This window comes from Vespa crabro, chromosome 5 (assembly GCF_910589235.1).
Source record: "Vespa crabro chromosome 5, iyVesCrab1.2, whole genome shotgun sequence".
NCBI lineage: Eukaryota > Metazoa > Arthropoda > Insecta > Hymenoptera > Vespidae > Vespa > Vespa crabro.
Window position 1 is genome coordinate 8,159,616 of NC_060959.1, and position 23,042 is coordinate 8,182,657.

The following is a 23,042-nucleotide window of genomic DNA, read 5'->3' on the forward strand; positions in this document are numbered from 1 at the left end:
ATGAGGGATATGAGTTTTGCGTCGTGCAAGACTATTGCGTGCAAAACAAAACAAAACAAAACAAAAACAAAAAAAAAAAAATGAAAAGATTAGTGTTAATCCGAAACGATAAAAAAAGTTTTTGACGAACGAACACCTAATTATTTTTGCCAATTATTTCGGATTAATTTTTTTTTTCTTTTTTCTTTTTTTTTTTTTTTCTACTTTTCTACCTTAGCTTTTTTAATTTCTTTCATTTTCTTTCTCTACCGTTCACTTTTTCCTTGGTTTTTAATAAAACATGGTAAAATGATGAATTCGTGTAACACGTTGAAGTTATTAATTAGTGTTAATGATAAGAAAAAAAGTGGAGATCATTGATTTAAATCACGATGTTATTTACGAAGCCGAGAACGCGACGTATTTTTTTTTTCCTTTTCTCCGTTATTAACGCGTAAACTCGTACACGTACGGCAACATTTTACCATATTTCTTTTTTCTTTTATTTTCTTTTCTTTCCCCCTTTTTTTTGTTTGTTTTCTTTTTTTTTTTTTTTTTTTTTTTTTAAGAAGCCGTAATACCGTTATTTATGGAGAGAAATTAGACGAACACGACGAAAAACGTGAAATAAAGGTTGTAGGCGGTTATAGTACTAGAAGGAGGTTTATCGACGTTACGCGTTGTCGGAAACGCGTGCGGTTTGCGTTGGTAAATATTTTCTCAATTTCTTTTCTTTTTCAAACGAAAGAGAAAATTTTTTGTGGGCCAACTAAACAACGCGGCTGACTAAACTATTTCATTGAGAAAGAATTTTTCTACCATGTATATATGCATATACATATATATATACAATATATATATATATATGTATGTATATGAAAGATAAAGGCACGTTCGTATGTAAACATGTTTCTTTTCGTTTCATTCAGCTGATAAAATATTTAACACGCACAACCGCCGCGACCATTGAAGGAAGCCAGTGAAAATAGGGAGTGTTGCGAATAGGGTTGGCGGAATGATGATTGGTGGCTGATGAAATTCGGACAGGGATAACGAGGGAGAAATAATAATGAATAGGGTGTGTATGAGCTACGATTAAAGGAAAAGGTTCATTAGAACACTGTAACACAGTACGGACACACAGAAGACGGTGGTTACCATCTGCATCGGTATACTGATATCGACATCGGTCGCATCTTCGTGCTCGTCGGATCTTTCGGTTTCTTTAGTACGGTTAGCGTTCGCGATTAACGCGCCGTTCTCGACGTTAGCTCTCGTTACGAGGTCGGTGGTCGTTTGGGAACGGATCGTGCTCGATCTTCCTCTCTTTAACTCCGTTTTCTCTGGCGAAGAAGAAGGATCTTTATATCCCGATAAATTCGGGATACTACCAGTAGATTCATCCTCGTTCACTATCATCCATCCATTTTCTTCGATGCTCCAATTGTCTTTTTTCGATTCTACCGATCCTTTCGTATCCTCCTCTTCTGTTATCTCGACGTCTTCTTCGTTTCTAACGTTATCCGTATTTTTAGTCGAGCCTGCCGGGGATATTGCCCTTTCGGATTCGCTTTCAGACTCGTCCGAAATCAACCAACCATTTTTCCCAATACTGCTCTGCCTGTACACTCTACTTCTGAATGAACTTTCAGGGATTTTCGTTGAGTTCAAAATGTCCTCCCTTTTCGTTTCCTCTATCGTTGCCGATGCCTTCTCAATCATTCTGTCGTCTTCTACTTCGAACGAATTTGATTCTTGATTCTTCGACGATCTCGTAGATCCGTCCGTTTGAAGATCTTGATCGGTAACGAGCCAACCGTTATCGTCGAAAAGGTCATCGCCGTTACTTCTATCGGAGAGAAGCGAAGAACTACGTGCCGTTCTCTCACTGTCCGATCCTTTGTGAACGCTGATCACTGTCTTTTCATCCTCGTCCTCTATCGAATCCGAAGTAGATTCATCGCCGGCTAAGGATTCTTCCTCTTCTCCTTCGTCCTTCAAATGACCATCTGCCTTTTCACTATTATCTTCCACCACTTCCTCCTCCTCCTCCTCCTCCTCCTCCTCCTCCTCCTCGTCCTCTTCATCTTCTTCGTCCTTATCAGTCTTATACTCTCTCTTCTTCTCGTCCTCGAGTTTCTCAGAAACGGTCGTCGAGCCGTTCACCTTACGACCGTCGATGACAACGTCCTCGCGTTGGTGTTCGCCGGCCTCGTGATTGCTACCCTCGAGACGACGGTCAGTGATACTATTCACGGATCGGGATGAGGAATGAGATGAGGTATTGGTGGTATTCGTCAATGTCGTCAACGTAGTCGTCATCGTCGTCGTCGTCGTCGTCGTCGTCGTCGTCATTGTCATCGTCGATGTTATTGTCTCAACGTAATCAACTTTCGGTCTAACGAGCTCGCTCGATCGAATAACGTCCTCGTTAGGCATACTCGCGATAATTTTTTTATCGTCGGCCGATCTCTCGATAACGAAGACTTCTTTATCGCACAATATATTAACAAACGTCCTAATATTATCATCCTTATCAACGGGACTAAACGAACGTCCACGTTGTAGACGATTAAGTTTAAATAGATTTTTTCCCGACTTATCGTCATCGTCATCGTCCTCGGCAACATCGTCATCGTCGTCTAATACGGACGTCTTTTTTACGAACCTGCTGGAGGAGTAGCCACCAGTAGAGGATATCGGAACACCACTTCCGGCACCACTTCCGGTCATCATCGAGCCGCTCGTCGTCGTCATCGTCAGTGGGCTCGTCGGGCTCGTCACGATATGCGCGGGACTTCCTCTCGGTGTCGAATACCTAACAATTAGATCGATCGATCGATTCTTTTCTTTTTGCTTGTGTGAAATTTTCTCTATCTCTCTCTCTCTCTCTCTTTCTTTCTCTATCTATCTCTATCTTCTAGCTCTATAATTTTATTCCTTTCTTTCGACTCCGTTTTTTCGTTCTTTTCTCTTTCGAACATTTTTTTCGACCTCTTTACTTCGTCCTCTCATTTCTCCTTCTCTTTTAAACATTTTATTCTCGTAATATTTTTCTTTTCCTTATCTTTCCTTTCTTTTTTTTTTTTTTTTTTTTACTTTTGTTATTTTCTTTTTATTATTATTATTATTTTTTATTATCGTTATTATTATTATTATTATTATTATTATTATTATTATTATTATTATTATTATTATTATCGCGATATATCGATTGATCTTTTTTTTTCCGCACTTTTGTCTGACGAATGAATGATCGAAAAAAATCTCGAGTCTTCGATCTAGCGACCGTACGCGCGTACCGATATACCGGTTTTGATTGAAGAAAACAAAATTGACGTGGTTAACACGATTTATCGTCGTGGCGGGTGGCATACGTACATACGATTGATAGTCATCGTTAATTATAAAAGTAGTTGTGCTTACACCACATTGGATTAAGTTTACGAGCCTGTTAATGTACTACTCCTAAGTACATTTTTTTTTTTAATCTTTTCTCTTTTTGTTTTTTATTTCTTTCTTCCTTTTTGTTTTTTTTTTCTTTTTTTTTTTTTAGAGACGACTAAGAACACGCAAAACGAAATGACAAGAAAGGAGGTGAACGTACGTAACAATTTCCGTGTATGTTTAACACAACAACAAGAAGGAAAAAAAAAGAAAAAAAAAAAAAAAAAAAAAAAGAAAAACAAAAAGAAAAAGAAAAATGGTATGGTTTCGGCCACCACGAGATAACGTTTCGCCAATACGATTTTACAACTTTGACCGATGTCAGTCATGGTTTATTTGAAAAAGCAAACTGACGCGGGTCTCTTGTCGCGTAAAAATCTGTCGACTTTATCGCATCGGCGAACGTTCCGTGGGGTGGAATCTTTTTTTTTTCTTTTTTTTCGTTGCATATCTACCGGTATACACACACACACACACACACACGCACACACACCAATGGTCATCCAATTTTCAACGCGTCGAAAAATCTTGTTTTATTTTCGCGAAATTTCACCGAAACGTCACTCGTTAAAATCGAAATCGAGATAAATGTATGGGGGCTAAGGGTTAGAATAAATTGGGTGAGGGAAAGTGAGAGTTAGGGTTAACGGGGTTGAACGAGGATAAGAAAAGAGTACGAGAGATCGATGTAAAATTATTGTCGACGTTCGTATTATTAATATTCATTTAAAAATACGACAATGGTTTTCCCTTAATACCATCTTGTAATATATAAAATTTATATGAAATATCAATTTTGATAATTCTCAATATACTTTTGCATATTGAAAGGTATATATATATATATATATATATAATATTTATTTATCGGCGATGAAATTGAATGACATTGTGCGATTAAAATGGCCGATGAACGATAAAACGAGATAATCTGAATAAAAAGTTGGATCGATTAATTTGAAAAAAGTACTTGCCTGGTCGAGGGTGAGTCCTCCTTGCTTCCACGTCGGGCCTCGGCACTTCGTGCTAGTAATGCACCTATGTCGGTTCGTGCCATAGCAGCGTCGTTTCTTTGACGATCCTGAGGAATCGACGATGGGATGGTTGACGTTGTTGGCGTCGTATGGGTATCAGTTTCTGACTCTTCTTCAGTTTCGGATTCTGTTTCCTCAGAGGAACTGCTCGTCTCTTCCTCATCATCCTCCTCGTCATCCTCTTTCTTTTTCGTTGTTGTTGTTTCCTCTCTGCTTGGCTGTGTTGTTGCTGGTGGTGGGGGTGCCGCGCGATTACCTAAAAATATGAAAAAGAAAAAAGACCAGGTCCAGCGAGATTTAGCTCCATCACACTTGCGTAAAATAAATCTCTAACGATATATGTATATGTGTGTATGTATATATATATATATGTATATGTATATGTATATGTATATGTATATGTATATGTATATGTATATGTATATGTATATGTATAGGAATAGATATAACCTTCTTCTAATCTACAAGGTAATATGTCTTTCGCAAAAGCACGAAATACATTTCGCTAGATTTTATCTTTATTGTATTTCCTTTGCTTACATCAATTCTTTTCTCTTTTCTTTTCTTTTCTTTTCTTTTTTTCTTCTTCTTTTTTTCTTTTCTTTGTTGGATTCGTTAAGTTCTCCTATATTTCTTTTTTTCTTTTTTCCCCCTCTTTCGTTCCCTTTAATTTTCTTTTCCTTTTAAAACACACCGGTAATTATTATAAAAAGTCTCAATGCACCTCAGCTGCAACTACGTTTACAATAAAAGAAAAATTTTATGAGTATTAATATCTCGTTAAATACGAATCAATAAAAGAGCTCTCTATGTACCTGTAATATATTTAGTAATATACAATCTAAATTTTCACACGCGTTATAACAACGTTTTTTCCCTAGCCTTCTAGGGTATTTACAAATTAGTTTGGTATATCGTATTAAAAATACATTCCGCAATGGAAATATATATCACAATGTAACAGGGGGTAGGGGGAGGGGGTCGTTTCATTAGAAATTCAAGAGTCACGTTTTATCAACCTGTGCCTAAGAATCGGCTTTGGAAGGGCCTCGAAGCAGGAACACTGCTCGCCGTGGAATCTCTGCCGGAACTGGCAGTGACCGTGCTTGTGGTCGTATTTGTTGGCGGTGCTCTCGACAGATATTTTTGTTTCATTTCCTCGGCGGTGAATGGAGCGCCCGTGCTACGAATTCCCGATCCCGTTGAACTCTCAGAGCCTGTGCTAGAGTCCGAGGAAGCGCTTCTAGTTGCGGGAGCGTGGGTGTCAGTTGAGGTTCTCCTATCGTTCCACAAAAATATATATCTATATATATCTATATATATATATATATATATATATATATATATATATGATGTATATGTAAAGGGTTGTACGAATAAAATTTTCTTTTGTCAAAGGGAAAAGTTTTAACTTACGCGATAGCAAAAGTCAAAAGTATATAAGGTCATATTATACATATGCGTATTTTTATCTTTTCTTTTTTCTTTTTCCTTTTTGTTTTTTTTTTCTTTTCCATTTTTAAAAACGCTAAATACAGCTTAAAAGTTAAAGAAATGGTCGACCTAGTTCGCATTCAAGGGAGCTTAATACCTCGCGATCGTGGGTGGTCTTCTGACCGCAGCTTCCTCCGCTTCACGCTCCGTCTGTGGTTGTTCTCTCGCTTGTGGATGGGCCGCCGCCGTTGGTGGTTGTGGCTGTCGTTCCTCCACCGTTTCCACCGTTGGCTGTGCCGCGTTCTTGTTCTGCTTCTTGATCCTGGAAATTTCGTCGTCCTCGCTGACTTGTCTCGCCATTGCCGTCGGTGCTATTCTAACTTGTACCTACACGTACGTACGAAAGGGATCAACAAGGCTTGATTTTAAACGAACTATTTTTCATTGCCTTTTGTACTCGGGGCCAGGGCTTGAATATCTTGTACGTTGATAGTATGACAGATTCGTATATCGAATATAATTCGATATTGTTAACGTGTATCATCGAATCATACTCGACATTAAAATACGAAAAAGATCTATTATGTATGTATATATAAATATTTCTTTTTTTCTTTTTTTTTTCCTTTCTTTTATCTCGCCTTACGTTCGATCCTTCGAAATTCTACATTTGGATTCGGCTAACCTGAGGTTTGGGTGTTTGTGGTTGCGCAGGTTGAGCGGATTCTTCCTTCTTTCTTTTGCCAGCTCTCTCGCACTCTTGAAGTTTCTTCATGACGCGCGGCGAATCCGTCAAACGGAAAATACCGGACAAAGGTCCTCGGGCAGCATCCTCCGTATCCAATACACGCTCACGTAATCCAGATTCCTGTGGCGTCGACGTGAATCTCACCGTTGATCTCGAATCACCATCGGAATCGTCACCATCGCGATGCCTCATAAAGCGACTTCTATAACGTGACTTATTCCTCGGTGCATCGTACTCGGGTGCCTCGTATCTGAAATTTTTATTCGTACGATAAAATTTCTTTTCACTATGATTATTATATACCAAATATTACCAATATACATATATATATATATATATATATATATATATATATATATTTCCAGTGTACGTATACATTGGAAACGGTCCTACAATATAGTTAATACGTTTCGTGTTCTATCGAAATCGTGTTAAGCGAAACGTGTGCTATATGAAAACTGTTTTATAAGTATTTCGTGTTAGGAAAGCTGTTGCAATTTTTTATATCCCGTTATATAACGAAATTACGTGCACACGAAACTGTTATTATATTATTTATATTATATACCATAGTATAATATAAACGATATTTATCATCATTATTATTATATTATTTCTCTTTGTATTACCATTATTAATTGTAGTATTATTTATTGATACAATTCAGATCGATTAATCATATCTCTCTCTCTCTCTCTCTCCCTCTCCATCTATCTATCTATCTATCTATCTACGTTTTTATTATATTCATACAAATGAGATTGTCGATTGGTTCGTTTAATAACATTTTCCCAACATACGATTCGCATTTAAAAATTGTTCGCGACGTGAATTACTGAATATAACGTGATGCTGGTGTTACATACTTGCTTGCTCTCCCGGCTTTTAATTTACATTCTGACGAGGCCATTTAACATAACGGCTTTGTTGGCAACGGTCTAACCACGTGAAATTACATTAAAGCGCTAACAATTAAATGGTCTACGTTATATGTTCCCGTGGGATGGAGCGACATTGTTGGGGAAAAATTTTTCCCACCTAATTTCTAAAAGAAAAGATACTAGATTAGTAATACTAGCTGTTGCACCGATGGTAAATGATAGCCAAAAAAAAAAAAAAAAAATAAAAGAGAAGAGAGGCTGAAAGAGAGGAGAGAGAGAGAGAGAAAGAGAAAGAGAAAGAGAAAGAGAAAGACGAACATTGGTAAGGATAGAAAAGGGACGTAGAAAAGTCGAATGAAGAGGTACGCGAGCGTATTTATAACTTATGCTGGAACAGATATGTGGGACACTCTGAAAAATATACTCTCTCGAGCGCCACTTGGCAATGGACCAACGTAATTCCCGTCCGGGCTTAAATACATTTTTTACGAAGCCACGTTCTCGTTAAGTATTTCTCTTTCTCATGAAATATCCTATATGTACATATTCATGTATATACACACACACAAACACAGACACACAAATACAGACACACACACACACACACATATGTCATACGTATATTATGCGCTTATGTATATGCATAGGAAAATGAGAAAAAAAAGAAAAAAAGAAGAAAGAAGGAGAGAGAAAGAGATAGATAGATAGATAGATAAATAGAGAGAGAGAGAGAGAGAGAGAAAGAGAGAGAATTAGAGAGTAAGAGGGGTATTAATTTCATCGATGATCGAGATTAAACGTTCTATGATTTACATATATATGATCAATATGAACGATCATATATTATCTCTATTGGCAGAATCAAATGGACGATAATTACTCGTATTCAGGAACGTATCGATTCCTGGCTAGCCGTTCCTCTTCCTGCTGTCGATACTGCGAAGCAAGACGATGATCGCTCTTGCTTCTCATAAGTCCCGGAGAACCACCTGGGGGTGCTAAACTGCTTGAACTACCTAACAGTCCTCCGGTTCCGCTTTCCGGTTTGATGTTGAGCTCCCCATAACCAGCCACGTGAAGAACTAATTGATTTGGATCGTGAGCCATCATGAAACGCACTCTTCTACTGTAATCCCCGGCTTCGTACTCGAAATTTCTAATATTATTAGAAAAAGACAAACGTGAATATAAGAAATTTTTCATATAGGAAAACTCGTTGAAAAATTAAAAAAGAAGAAGAGGAAGAAGAAAAAAAAAAAAAAGAAAAAAAAAGAAAAAGAAAGAAAGAAAGAAAGAAAGAAAACAAGAAAGAAGAAGGAAGAAATAAATTTTCAATATTTTCTTTCTTTTTCAACGATCATTGTTTCCACGTGGAAAAATTTTTCTCAAGAATAATTTTTTAACCCATAGAAAATATTTTTATACGTATGTATTTGAATTCTCAATTCCAAAGAGTTTGTATAAACAAACCTGATGAATTCTACCGTACGTAGAAAGAGTTCTTTCGTATCGAGAAGCTCCGAGTCGTCCCAAGGAACATTCTCATTGATGTGAGCCTCTGCCAAATCGCAGTTACTTTGAATGTTTGCGATTTCCAATTCGAGATTCTCTTTGAGTTGTATCAGACCACGTAACTCGGTACCTAAGTACCGATCGACCTCGTTGCGTAGATATTCCGTTCGGTCTTTTAAAGCTTTGCTCAATCTTCTATAAATCTCGTCTACTTCTTCGGCAACCGCAGCACAATTAGTTTGCAGACCCAACGTATTTTTTTCGACCAATGCCAGGGCATCTTGTAGCCTATGGAGACCTCTTCGAACCTACAAAATTGGGGAAAAAAAAACAAAAAAAAAATTATACGTCTATTAATTAAAAAAAAACAGAGATAGAATATATATATATATATATATATATATATATATATATATATATATATATACACAATCTCAGAGAAAAATATTCACATTTAAAGAAGTAATAATAGAAATTGTGAAAATTTTTTGTTTTTTTTTTTTTTTTTCATTTCCTATCAATTTACAAAAGTTTCTTGGTAATCTATTATTGATCATTATATTATACGGATAAACCGTGTCTTCATTCATTTATTTTTAGAAATAAATTCGATTTGAATTCACTCCGTTATATATGAACATAGATGCATAGATACATATAGACGCATATATATGCACCCGCACACGTACATGCACGCACGCACGCACGCACACATATACACACATACACGTACACAGCAGATACATCTCTCTGTTGTTTTCTTGAATCAAAATGTCTCAACGTTTCTACGAGCGTAACCTAACGCTCACCGTTCTCGAAGATGACGTAAAAGAAAGTTCTGGTTCGTATCTCGCTTCGTAAGGCACCAAGCTGTTTCGTCGACGATGGAGTGAGTTCTACATTTAGATCCATAGTCCGTTTCGGTTGCAACGTATGAAAGGATATTTGTTTTTCATGCGTAGAAAATTCATAGAGGATTGCTTGGACGCACACAATCGTTACCGAGCCATTCATGGATCTGAACCACTTCAAATTTTACCAAAGGTATTATATATATATATATATATATATATATTGTATATAAATATATATTGTATATAAATACGTATGTATGTTTCTTTGATTTTTTCTTTCTTTTTTATTTTTTTTTTTTTTTTATTTTTTTTTTTTTTCTGTACAACTTCAGTCATAGACACATTATCGTTCGTTTTATATCATCGTTATAATATCTCTTTGAGAGATAATTAGAGTCATTAGGTATATGTTGGTGGAAACGCTTATCCTTTCGATGATTTAATATCATCCAATAAAGACTTCTACTATGGCACATAAATCTAATTTATCGTGGAATATTAATTATTCGTGATTCGAGCCATTAAAGGAAGAAGAACTTTAAATCTATGGTTTAATACTCCAGAATAGATTAAATAATTTATTCGATACGCAAACGATATTATTACTTCTCGTATATTATTTATCATTCGAACAATCGTTTCATATTAGATATTTACGAATAAATATGATTATTATTTGGAAATATATTTTCGTATTATTGTATAATGATAATTTAATATTACGTAATTTAAAGTTGTTCGTAATATTTCCAATCGTAAAATGAAGGTCAGCCTGACTCATTGATAAGCTCAATGTATTTCTATAGAATATACGTATTATTTGTTTATAGCTGAACAAATATGCTAACGTATGGGCGACTTATTTGGCGAAAAAAGGTGACACCACACGAAGAAAAACATTACATTACGGAGAGAATGTATACGTTGCTTTCATCGGGGACGTTAGTAGCTCAGGACCCGTCGTCGAAGCTGTTGACTCTTGGTTAATACTGAAATAATTTTCTAACGATGATTTTTCTTCTCCCGTTTCGTTTTTCTAATATCGCATTTACTTATCGTCATTCATATATTATTTATATTTTAATTATGAAATCTTTCAACAAAATACGTTTCAATTAATCGATAATACAGAGCTGATCAAAAGTTTATACGTATATGGGAACGAATATGTTCACGGAGGTGTTTCAAATTTTTCCTTTTCTTCTTTTTATTTGTCTTTCTTTTAAATTAAAACTTTTAGCTCGTCCTTTAAGATTTATCGAAAATTCTATTTTTCCTTCTTTTTTTTATTTTCTTTTATTTTTGTATTATATATATATTATTTTTTTTTTTTTATTTTCCTCATCATAAACGTTCATTAAAGAAAACGATTACGATACGATACGCGTTTTTTTTTTCATACAACAGGTATCAGGAAAATAAATATTACGAATACGAAGAATCCCAAGTAAATTTAAAGGCGGTACGTCATTTTACACAGCTGGTATGGAAGGAAACGAAATTTATGGGATTTGGAATGGTCACTTCTCCGACCGGACAGATCTATATTGTCTGCAACTACGATCCTCCTGGCAACGTAGAAAAGAAATTTGCTGAAAATGTGTTACCACCGAAGGAACAGGAGGAACAAGAGGAGAAGAAGGAGGAGGAGGAGGAGGAGAAGGAGGAGGTAAGTCGTTGAGATTCCCTTTCGTAAACGAGTCTTCATAAAATACACGTGTGAGCCATGTGCTTTGTGTACTACGAGCATCCTTCCTTACTATTACCTTTTTTCTATTTTTCTTCTCTCTCTCTCTCTCTCTCTCTCTCTCTCTCTCTCTCTCTCTCTCACGTTATTCCTACTTTCAGAGTCGCTTCGCGAAAAGAAGTTTCAGGATGGCCCGTTAAAGTAGCCACAGTATGTTACTTTCACCTAGCGTATGTATGTACATACGTGAAAATAAAATTACGTGATATATATCACATATATACATGCACACATACATATATGTATGTATCTATGTATGTATCACCTTATTCCCGTGGATATATATTTTTCTACTTATTTAGCGACAATTTTCATCCTTCTGCATTGCGGTACATAGGGATACATAATTCTTTTAATTTTCTCTAACGCATACTGCATCGTTTATTATTACGGTATATATTTTATAACGTGTATGTTCTTTTTGAGAAATAATGGAAAGAAAGAAAAAGAAAAAAGAAAAAAGGATAGAACAACTTAATCAACGTTACGACGTTAATGATTGTTCATATTTCTCAGGTGATATAAACAACGATAATATAATGTATATATATATATATATTTTTTTTTCTTTTTATTTCGAATATTTTCTTTCGCATTACTTTTCGTACGTATTATAATTACGTAACGTATGTCGTTTTATATACGTATATACATGTCGATTAATATATTCGTCTTTTTTTAATACGTATTAATACGTGCTTACGTGTGTTTAATGATTAATATATTCGTCTTTTTTTAATACGTATTAATATGTCCTTACGTATGTTTAATGATCTATATATGTATATTCGTCGATATATCGTCGTCCATAGAAATATTAATTATGATAAATGAAAAAGGAAAAATTCTTACGTAATAGAAAAGAATTTTGTCTATTTTAAAAATTTAACGAAATAATAGAATTTTCCAATGAAATCAGACGAAATAGTTGGAAAATTTATTCCATCACGTGGAAATAATCATGAATCAGTGGGATATACATAGTTACATGTGTCGATATTTCGTCGTCCCTGTTGTCGTCGTCGTCGTCGTCGTTGTCGTCGTCGTCGTCGTCGTCGTCGTCGTCATTTTCGATGACGTATGTACCATGAAACAAACAGGACGTCGAGTCTGCATTAGGAGGCAATCGTGATTAAATTCTATCCACGATTCTGTTCGAACATTCGAGAAGCAGTCTGAAAAACTTGGACGTATTGCAAATTTTGACGCTGCAATTTTAGACGTCCTCCAAAGTCTTGGCAAAATTTTGAGGATAGAAATTACAATCTTGTTTCTAAAGATCTCGTAAAAATTGTGCTTTATGTCTCGATCGATCGATCTTTCTCGTTACCGTCATTATGATAAAATTATTATTTATCTTTGTCTTTCTTTCCTTTTTTTTCTTTTTCTGTTTTTTTTTTCTTTTTTTCTTTTTTTTCCCCCTAGAAATCTTCTTGTACAGCGAATTGTAAAAATGCGTATTATACATTTCAAGGATAGTCATTAGTTTGATTAGATTTAAAAAATTTTTTAAATCGTCATTATTTCATTAGAATATTAAATTAAAAATATTCGACATAGAATTGTCGTTACTCAAAAAAAAAAAAAAAAAAAAAAAAAAGAATACAAAAGAAATTGTTGGACTTAAAATAAAAAAAAAGGAAAATCTTCAAAGAGACGAAGATTTGATAATAATTTCCTTTTTTTTTTTTTTAACAATTACCTCTTTAAACTTCTTCAAATCTAGAAATTTTTTTCTTTCTATTTTTTCTTTTCCTTTTTTTTTCTTTTACACGCAACACAGTAGCAAATAAAAAATAAGGGGAGCCTAAGTGAATTCATTTAATTCACTCCGATTGAAATGTGATTATTAATAAAAAAAAGATATTGAAAGATATTTTGACAGGTCGTATAATGTAAAAACTATCGTATTAGGGTTAAAATGATAATTTTATTTACCTGAGAGTTGATACGAGTTATTTCACGTCTGAGGATGTCCATATGGGCGTCCTTGCATTCAGGACAACATTTCTTCTCACAATGGACGCAGAGGGAACAGTAGCTCTTTTCTGAGCAGACACCACATCGTTCCATGGTCTGACCACTGGTTGGATCTGGCAATTCCCCTGTGATCTCTATGTGTAATTCCAAAAATCGTTGTAGCGTCACGTTGGTAGGGAAGGCTTGAACACCCTGTTAGGTTGTAATAGAGATTAGCATTAACGATCGAGACGGTATAATTTGATTGGTGAACGTTCTATCAAATTTTCAACGTATGTAGATATTTACATACATAACAAAGCACATATGTATATATATATACATCTAATGGTATATAGAATATAAATGTTTGCATTTGAATTTTTTACAATGTTTTATCAAATCCTTTCAAAATTCCGAATCCAAAGTTCCGATCATCCGTGAGAGAGAATGTGAGTGAATCAGAGAGAGAGAGAGAGAGAGAGAGAGAGAGAGAGAGAAGATAGCTCTTTGAAGTACGATAATTTGCCTCGGATATTTTCAATCACGTAATATGAACAAAATCTACAGGGTGAATCGAAATAGTCAGATTATCATCTCACTGTATTTCTCCTTCGATCGATCAAATTCAATTTAAATGCTAATCAATATTTTTCGATATAATTATAATCGATATAATTGTAAATTTTTACTGTAAATAATTACTAGCGATTACCCTCACATATGTTCTTTTAATCTTTTAAAATGTGATTAAAAAAAAAACATAAACATATTTAGAATAATATTTAACGTATTATTATATCAGACAATGAGAGAAAAAAAAAAAGAAATTTAGAATATTTTTCACAAAGATATATTATTTAAAAATTTTTCTCAATTTTTAATAGAAATTAATCATTATCGAATCGCTTCTATAGACATACTTTTATTTTTACGTCGCAATTTAATAATCTATCCAAAATGTAAACTTGTAAAATGGAGAATGCATTTTTTCTTTTCATTAAAAAAAAAAAAAAAAAAACCAAAAAAATGGGATATCGTAATATATACGAAAAAGAAAAAAAAAGAAAAAAAATGAGATTGACACGAATCACAGTGTATATAAACGCGACGTCTCCTTTTATTTCTATTTCGTTGGAATATATATATATATATATATATATATATATATATATATATATATATATATATATATAAGGGAATGATTTTATTTGCATCGCTGCGAGATAAAGTTCGACGAGCGTAAAACACCTGCTCGCGAGAGTATACTCGCCATGCGAAATCAGATTAATAACCTGCTTTGACGGCTTAATGGTATTGATCGTAGCATCGACGCGGTATATCGATGATGATCGGTACGAGGCTCTTGTGCGGTTTGCCGAAACACTTTTTGACGGCTCGTTCAAAATGTCCGAGTCTGGGTCGATAGAGCAGCTTTTGAAATCTCCTTCTCTTACTCCCGAATGCTTCGTATCGTTTCGTTTCGTCTCGTCTCGTCTCGTCTCGTCTCGTTTCGTTTCGTTTCGTTTTATTAGGAAACAACGCTATTGCATTAACGTGATATAACTCATGGAAGGAAATTCAATGGAATTTCTAACATTTATTTCGAATTAAATATATACGTATAAAATTTTTTCCGCTAAAAAATATATTACATACATACGTATATGTTTGAGGATATAAAAATGTAGAAAGAAAAGAAAGAAAAAAAAAAAAAAAAAAGGAAAAAAGAAGGAAGAAAAAAAAGTGAAATTAAAAGAACGAGCGAGCTTGAAAAGCTTTGTTTTATTTTAACATAAAAAATTCATATGAAATTTTTTTTCTTTCGTTCGTCATTGTTGTTCACCTTTTCTCATATTCAAAGCCTTTTTAATTTCAACATTACACCGAGTACGATGTTAATTATGGAAAATTAAATAGGAAAAAAAAAAAAGAAAAAAAAAAACAGGAAAAACAGAAGAAACAAAAAAAGAAAGAAAGAAAGAAAGAAAGAAAGAAGAAAAACAAACATTCCTTAATTTCCTTTTTTACTTTTTTACTTCTACTCTTGTTAATAATCGAGATATGCAATAACGTGATGCATATTTACGTACGCATATTCGTATATTTATATTATACGAGGGCACATATAACTTGAAAATTGAATATTTATTAGAACATTATAGACACGATATTCATTAAAATATTGAGTAAAGGTGATTTTCTATATTTATTCGCATAACTAATTGTTATAATCGTATAAGTTTAATTACGTTTCTATGTAGTACCCTTAAAGTAATTAATAAATGTTTCACGTTGATTGGTAATTAAAGTATGAGAGTCATTTAACTCAATTAGGGGAGTTAGTGAGAGCAGTGATTACGTTTAAATGGCGATGTTAACGTTAACATGATCAAACTGATTATCCAAAATCGATATATTTATTCTATGTATATGAAATTAGGATTTAAGGGTGTTAGAAAATCCCATAGAATTTCATTATCGACGAACGATCGATATGGAATGACAACGAGATGGCAGACATAATCGATGTTTACTTTGAGAGAACAATTATCGAAGAAGATATCGAGCCGATAGGATTACGTTCCTAAAGTTCTCTCTCGTACGAGCGGCCTTTCCAATTGGAATTTTCGTTTGGGCAATATGCCAATGTTCGTTTTAACGACTCCGACTGTATCTTGATCGAACGGATTGCTTTTTTTCGAATACTAAGCTCGTAATAAAATATGTTGGTCATTGGTGTACGTATGTATCTATTTACGTAGCCATTAGTAACACCTCACCGGACATATAATTTAAATTAATTTAATTTAAGAATAATTGTATAAATATATATATATATATATATATATATATATATATAAATCATTTTTATGAAATAGATGGAATAAGAAAAAAATCTTTTATGTTTATAAATAAAAGTTTTTCTCTTTATTTACTTCATTATTTAGATATAAAAATTTCAATGAAATTGATTTTATTTATTGATCACTGTCAACGTTCAAATCAAATGTGACAAATAATATATATTTATTTTTACACCAAAGTAAAAGTGATGAGGGATTTATGAATGGTCGTATATATAATGTGCATATATACAAAAATATCAATGAATATTTTTCCATTCATTTTTCATTTATAAACGTATTTACAATTCAATGGATGTCGACTCATACAGAAAAAATACTTTATAGCATTAAAATGTAATTACATATGCCTATACTAAAATATCAACAAACAATTTTTTATTTATTTTTAATTTAATCGCGAATAAATTTAGACATCCCATTCAATGACGTCGATTTATTCGAATTACAAAATTTATATTAACATACAGGAATATATATGTAAAAATATCAACAAATATTTTTCTATTCACATTATAATTTGAGACCCGTGCTTTAACATTCGAATATTCGATTCATTCGAAAAAAAAAAATATATATATATATATATATATATAATAACCGAGGAAAAAAAATACAGAAAATAGAGGAAAAAAAATCGGATGATTTCAAAAAATCATAAGCACATAAAACTATATATATATATATATATTTAGAAATAAATTTGTATAAACTCACCTGATAAGGTATACGATGTTCTGCACGACATTCCGGACATTTGACCTGTCGACGAACATAATCGACGAGGCCGTCCATGCACGGTTCCATGCAAAAGCTGTGCTGGCATGGTAAAAGCTTCGGGTTCCTGTAGCGATCCAGGCATATCGCGCACGTTAGCAGTTGCTCGAACTGCTCCATGCCTGTAAAATAAGAACGGTATAGTTTTCAGTAAAGCTCATCCTCGCACGGATCACGAGAGACTGCACTCGGCTTTTTGCCTTCGCGGAGGGAAGCTCATCGGCGCGCATCGGATACTATTAATACTAACTCAGAATGCAGTGTCATGCAGTTTAACAAATATAATACTCTGTTCTCACTCGCGACAGTTCTATTTTTCTTTTTTCAATTGTTTGTTTGTTTCTTTCTTCTTCTTATTCCTCTTCTTTGTTCTTTCCTTTTTCTTTCTTTCTTTCTTTCTTTCTTTCATTCTTTTTTCCTCGTCAAACGAAATAAGAAACAAAAAAGAAAAAAAAAAAAAAGAACAAGAAGATTCGTAAAATGTAAAATCGACATTTTAAGCTATTTTATTATTAATTATTAATTGTTCTATTATTTGTTGTAATCTTTTTTCTTTTGTTTTCTTTTTTCTTTTTTTTTTTTGATTACCTTTAAATAAATCAATTAAATATTAAGAATGATAGAAAATAGAAGAAGATAAGATCGTTGCTCTCTTCCTTTTCGATCATTATTATTCAAAATTCCAAATAATTATTCTATTTATCCCTATAATCTCGTAAATTCAATTATTAGATATAAATAATATTTATATATTCTGACACATATTTTCGATATAATAATTTCATCATATTTAACGACGTGAATAAGAGACGTGGCATATGACGGAAAGGATAGTTTGTCATCGTTAATAAATAGTTCAGGCGAAGTCGCCGCTAATGCAATCTTATATATATATATATATATATGCATAGATTATATACGTATACGTAGATGTAAAACGAATTACTTGTTCTCATATCGTGCCAAAGTAAATCTTATGACGGAGATACATAGTATATAGAGAAACGTGTTTTAGTCTAAACGAAGGAAAGTCGAATCTAATCCTTGAATAGAGGATTAATTATTTTAAGAGAGATCACGTTGATGTTTGTAACTTTTGTGTCACTTTTAAATGTTCTGCTTGTCTTCTTCCGACTTTAAACGTAAGCCGAATGAAAGACACCAAGACAATGTCAAGATCTTCTTCTTCATCCGCGATGTCGTTGCACTTCTATTTTCAGGTACGATGCATCAGCGGAGTAAAGTTAGTAGTTTAGAGCTTTCTCTCTCTCTCTCTCTCTCTCTCTCTCTCTCTCTCTCTCTCTCTCCTTTTCTCTCTCTCTCTTTCTCTCTGTCTGTCTGTCTGTCTGGCTGTCTCTCTCAACGTGCTTGAGAACTCGAAGGGCGTACTTCCGAAGTTCTTGAATTGCAAATTAGACTCCGTAGAACATTCGTTGAACAATTAGAGTACGTTGGGCTAAGAAGTTTGTCTTCGGTCTCGACATCAAAGTGTGCACCATCCGATATTCACCACCGAAAGATCAGCTTTCGGAGCTCTTCGACAACGATTTACATTATGTTTAGCGATTGGAGCTTCTCCTTCATGGATATATGTATTATAGATATGAGAAAGTAAATAAAATATCTGTAAATATGTAAATACAGAGAGAGAGAGAAAGAGACAGAGAGAGAGAGAGAGAGAAAGAGAGAGACAGAGAGAGAGAGAGAGAGAGAGAGAGAGAGAAAGTGAGAAAGTGAGAGATTTAGAAAATAAGATGTGCATATAAGATGCATAATTTTCAAAACAAATGAGTATATATATATATATATATATATAAATTCCTATATATACATACGATTTGAGATGATAATTTTAACAAATATATTTGGCAGTTAATAACAATTAACAATTTAAAAAAAAAATTTATTATATTCGTTTCCCACGAAAGATATCAATCTTAAAATTCGTCAAGTTAATTCTCATTGTTAATTTTCAAAGTTTTCATAGCATGCAATTGAATCGTTTTTAAGTTCTCGAGTGAAGTTATATTTTTGAAAAGTATTATCACGTAGATTGTCATCGGTAAAAAATTTTGATGTTCCTTAGCGATAATAGTTTGGGTGAAACAACAGGAAGACACGTTCGTAACATAAATTGTCCGACTTTTCGTATAGGAAGTTTCCAATCAGATTCGATCTTTTCTGATTGCACGAGTCTCGGACTTATTTCAGGTTCGGCCTCGCAAAGCATCCGGCTATTTGTCGTCCCAACGACGACGACGACGACGACGACGACGACGACGACGACAACGGCGACGCCAACGCCGACGCAAACGTTTCTTCTTTCGTCACGAGTTTCGTCTATACGAATTTAACCTTTCCGGTTCGTCGGAAATCACTGGCGCGTGTTAAAAACCCTAAATGCCTTTTGTAAGCGCGAGTACAAAGAAAAAAAGGAAAGAGAAAAAAAAAGAAGAAAAAGAATAAGAAAAAAGAAAAAGAAAAAAAAAGAGAGAAAACTAAAAGTAGAAGAAGAAAGAAAAGGGAAATAATTTTGTTTTTCTTTTTTATCTCTTTCTTTCCTTTCATTTCATCAATTCTTTGTCGATCGCAAAGTTTTCAATATTTCCAATGTTCATCGGAATTTCTTAATTTCCATTCGAATTCATCCATCCATCCATCCATCCATCCATCCATTCGAATACCATCTATTGTTTTCGAGACAACAATATTTCTATTTTATAGAAATTGCGAGAGCGCGGATTTGCGCAAAACCTTCTTGGCATCTACTGGAACATTTGTCGCTGATCCATCAGTTATCTTTCTCGCAACGACCGAACGGACATTTATTAATAGTCTTCTACGAGACTCGTTTAACAAAGCCCGCGTTAAACGTTCGAGAACAAAAAAAAAAAAAATAAAGAAAAGAGAAAAGAGCAAAAAAAAAAAAAAAGAAAAGAAAAAAAAAGGAAGAAAAAAGAAGTGAGCGATTTTCTACGAGCCAGCGAAAATATCTTTTAAAATTTCCTTTACAATTATCATTTCCTTTTAACGTTTTTAATCGCGAATACGAATCGTTTTAATCGTAACAACGTTTGAGAATTGCCGATTGCATCGAAGATTCTTTTTACAAAAAAAAGAAAAATGAAAAAAAAATGGATCGAATCTTTTAGCTAGCAGTGAGCTCGTGTAAAAAATTGGACGAATGAAAACGTGTTCTTTGAAAGAAAGAAAGAAAGAAAGAAAGAAAGAAAGAAAGAAAGCAAAGAAAGAATGAAATAAAGAAAGAAAAAAAAAAGAAAAAAGAAGAAAAACAAGAGAAAAAACCAGAAGAAAGAGAAGAAGAAGAAGAAGAAGAAGAAGAAGAAGAAGAAGTAGAAAAAGAAAATAAGAAAGAAAATAAAAGATATAACACAAAAACGGGATCGCAAAAGTTTCGATTTAAAAGAACGACAACACGTAGTAGAATCGAAAGACCATGAGTCGATTTTAGCTATTCGACGTACATAACCCGGAGATATATATTTTCTTCTTCTTCCTACGAACGCTATGTTGCTGACGTCAAAGGTCGTTTTGACGATTGGAAGGAGCCAGGGGTCAGGATGTTAAAAATAGTCGATAAATTAGGTGCCATTGTTACCGTCAAACCCTCCACTTGTTGATCTCTAAGACGAATTCTTCTTATCTCTTTCTTTCTCTCTCTCTCTCTCTCTCTCTCTCTCTCTCTCTCTCTCTCTCTCTCTCTATTTATTCTCTCCTTTCTCAACTCCGATACACAAAGTGCTACGAATGCTCGTTTTATGAAATATTGTAATGCCTTTTGCAAGCTGTTAACGAAGCATTTCTCTGCCCTTACTAATCGAGAATACGTTTATAACGCGTTCGCGTTTATTTCCGTACGGACGGAAATGTAAATTTACATTGTTCTCTGAAAATTAGCAAGCTACACTTGGTAGCATCGATGCGGAGAAAATTTATTCCCCATCGGTAGTGGTAATTGAAGAGAAAAGAGAAAATGAAATGGAAATGTTACCCAGGTAAATAGATAAAGAAGAAACCAAAAGAAAAGAAACTAAAAGAAACGAGAGCTTCATGGACAATAATATAATATTATTAATAAATATTTTATTGGACTTTCGTATTTCTTCATCAATTGTAATATTTTTTCCATTTCTCATGATGGACTTTTAATATTTTAAAGGATGAAATTAAAGAACATCTTCTTACATTCTATTCCTATGTACGGACAAATAATAATAGCTTCTAACGTTTGAATTATCGTTTCTTTATATTATTCCATGTGATTGTAATCTCTATTTTTTTCCATTTTTTCTCCTTCTTCTTTCTTTTTCTTTTCTTTTCCGTTCTTTCTTTTTGTTCCTTTGTTTTTCTTCTCATTTTTCGTTTTTCGTTTTCTCCCCTCGCATTGTTAATAAATATATTCGACTCGTGATAATTAATGTTACTAATTAAGTAGGTATCACGTTGCTTTGAATGAGACAAGATTAAATAGTGGGATGCATTAAACAGTGGCTGCCTTTCAATCACCTAATTACATTATATACATACATACACACATACACACACACACACACACACACACATATATATATATAGGTATGTATATGCATATAAATATAGGTATTTATATGAAGGCAACCGTAATGAATTTTCAAGCAGTTAATTATAATAACAGATAGATATACACGAAGAGAGATAAAGATAGATAGATAGATAGATAGATATATATATATATATAGATAGAGAGAAAGAGAGGCACCTTTATCATACGAGAGAAAAAGGTTAAATCGAAAAAAAAGATTATCATCCATTTTCACAATTTAGACCTTTCTTTTTTCTTACCTAGTAAAAGGAATATCTAAGTTATTGTTTTGCAAATGACTATATGAAAATGTTCTGGACGTGAAATCTTTTTCTCCCTCTCTCTCTTTTTCTTCTTCTTCTTTTTTTCCTTTTGGTTAACATAAAAGGTCCTTTATTCCTTTATCCTCAAGGGTGAACGCACGTCAGGGTGTCGCTTCGTACCACGACACTGAACGTTTTTACTTATCTCGTATTTATTCGTTGCTCTCGTTGCTCTCGTTGCTCTCGTTGCTCTTGTTATTCTCTCGTTGCTCTCCTTTGGTGTTCTTTTCTCTCCGGGGAAATACAACCGCGAAGAGATTTTTCCTTCGGGCGTTTTACTACAAAGAATGACCTTGGCTGTTATGTTCACAGCTTCTGTGACCCTCCCACGCACCCTATACCCTCCCTCCTACTCCATCCTCTTTTTCCTTCCCTCTATACCGACTTGTACTGCAACGAGAATGATAATGCCTCTTCCATCTCTTTCTTTCTGCGGGTTGGATTAAAAATTATTTTTTTTTCCGACTCTTTCTTTCTTTTTCTCTCTCTCTCTCTCTCTCTCTCTATCTCTCTCTCTTTCTTTTGTAAGATCATAAGGATTGGTAAGATCAGAAAAGTTGTACGTACTCTAAAAAGTTGAAAGTACGAAAGGAGAAAGGGTAGAGAAAGTAAGGATGGAGGTGTGGGCGGCACAGAGATCGTGATGAGGGTGAGGGATGGGGGATGGGAGATGAGGAAGAAGGAGGAGGTGGAGGAGTTTAGCCTGGTGCTTGTGCCTTTATGCCGGGTGATCTGGAAGAGAAGGGAAAACGAAGGAATTTCTTTTCCAACCGCGTTGCCGTCCGCCAACGTCAAACGGCGCATACTAAAATAGTCACGTGGTATTCCAATTTCGTGGCCTGTCTTTAACCCCACCTACAAACCACCCATCCACCCTCTCTCTTTCTCTCTCTCTCTC

The 23,042-nt window shown here is 34.1% G+C and overlaps 2 protein-coding genes across 7 annotated transcripts in view; one reads left to right on the forward strand and one right to left on the reverse strand.

Moving 5' to 3' along the window:
- The window catches only part of LOC124424405 (RING finger protein nhl-1), a 61,750-nt gene that overhangs the window by 10,605 nt on the left and 28,103 nt on the right, over positions 1 to 23,042 (reverse strand). For 3 of the 6 annotated variants that reach the window (XM_046963401.1, XM_046963402.1, XM_046963403.1), the window contains 9 exons: positions 17,180 to 17,361; positions 13,575 to 13,808; positions 8,994 to 9,343; positions 8,404 to 8,679; positions 6,580 to 6,892; positions 6,052 to 6,281; positions 5,480 to 5,739; positions 4,401 to 4,716; positions 2,648 to 2,797 (listed from right to left, as the gene is read on the reverse strand). In XM_046963401.1, the coding sequence (XP_046819357.1) occupies positions 2,648 to 2,797; positions 4,401 to 4,716; positions 5,480 to 5,739; positions 6,052 to 6,281; positions 6,580 to 6,892; positions 8,404 to 8,679; positions 8,994 to 9,343; positions 13,575 to 13,808; positions 17,180 to 17,359 (2,309 nt within the window). In that variant the 5' untranslated portion in view covers positions 17,360 to 17,361. Of the gene's footprint in view, positions 1 to 328; positions 2,228 to 2,647; positions 2,798 to 4,400; positions 4,717 to 5,479; positions 5,740 to 6,051; positions 6,282 to 6,579; positions 6,893 to 8,403; positions 8,680 to 8,993; positions 9,344 to 13,574; positions 13,809 to 17,179; positions 17,362 to 23,042 lie in introns of those variants that run through there. The other 3 variants (XM_046963404.1, XM_046963406.1, XM_046963405.1) reach the window with 3 other exon arrangements.
- Positions 9,542 to 12,578, forward strand: LOC124424406 (ectin). The gene is made up of 3 exons (XM_046963407.1): positions 9,542 to 10,079; positions 10,720 to 10,871; positions 11,297 to 12,578. Exons 1-3 carry the CDS (start codon positions 9,969 to 9,971, stop codon positions 11,568 to 11,570), a joined length of 537 nt encoding a protein of 178 aa, XP_046819363.1. The 5' UTR covers positions 9,542 to 9,968; the 3' UTR covers positions 11,571 to 12,578.

Bases quoted from the DNA above. Each gene is read 5' to 3' on its own strand.
- LOC124424406 (XM_046963407.1), top strand. From the start codon at position 9,969: ATGAAAGGATATTTGTTTTTCATGCGTAGAAAATTCATAGAGGATTGC. The intron at 10,080-10,719 runs GTATTATATATA...ATTTGTTTATAG, and splicing joins CACTTCAAATTTTACCAAAG to CTGAACAAATATGCTAACGT. The intron at 10,872-11,296 runs GTTAATACTGAA...TTCATACAACAG, and splicing joins GTCGAAGCTGTTGACTCTTG to GTATCAGGAAAATAAATATT.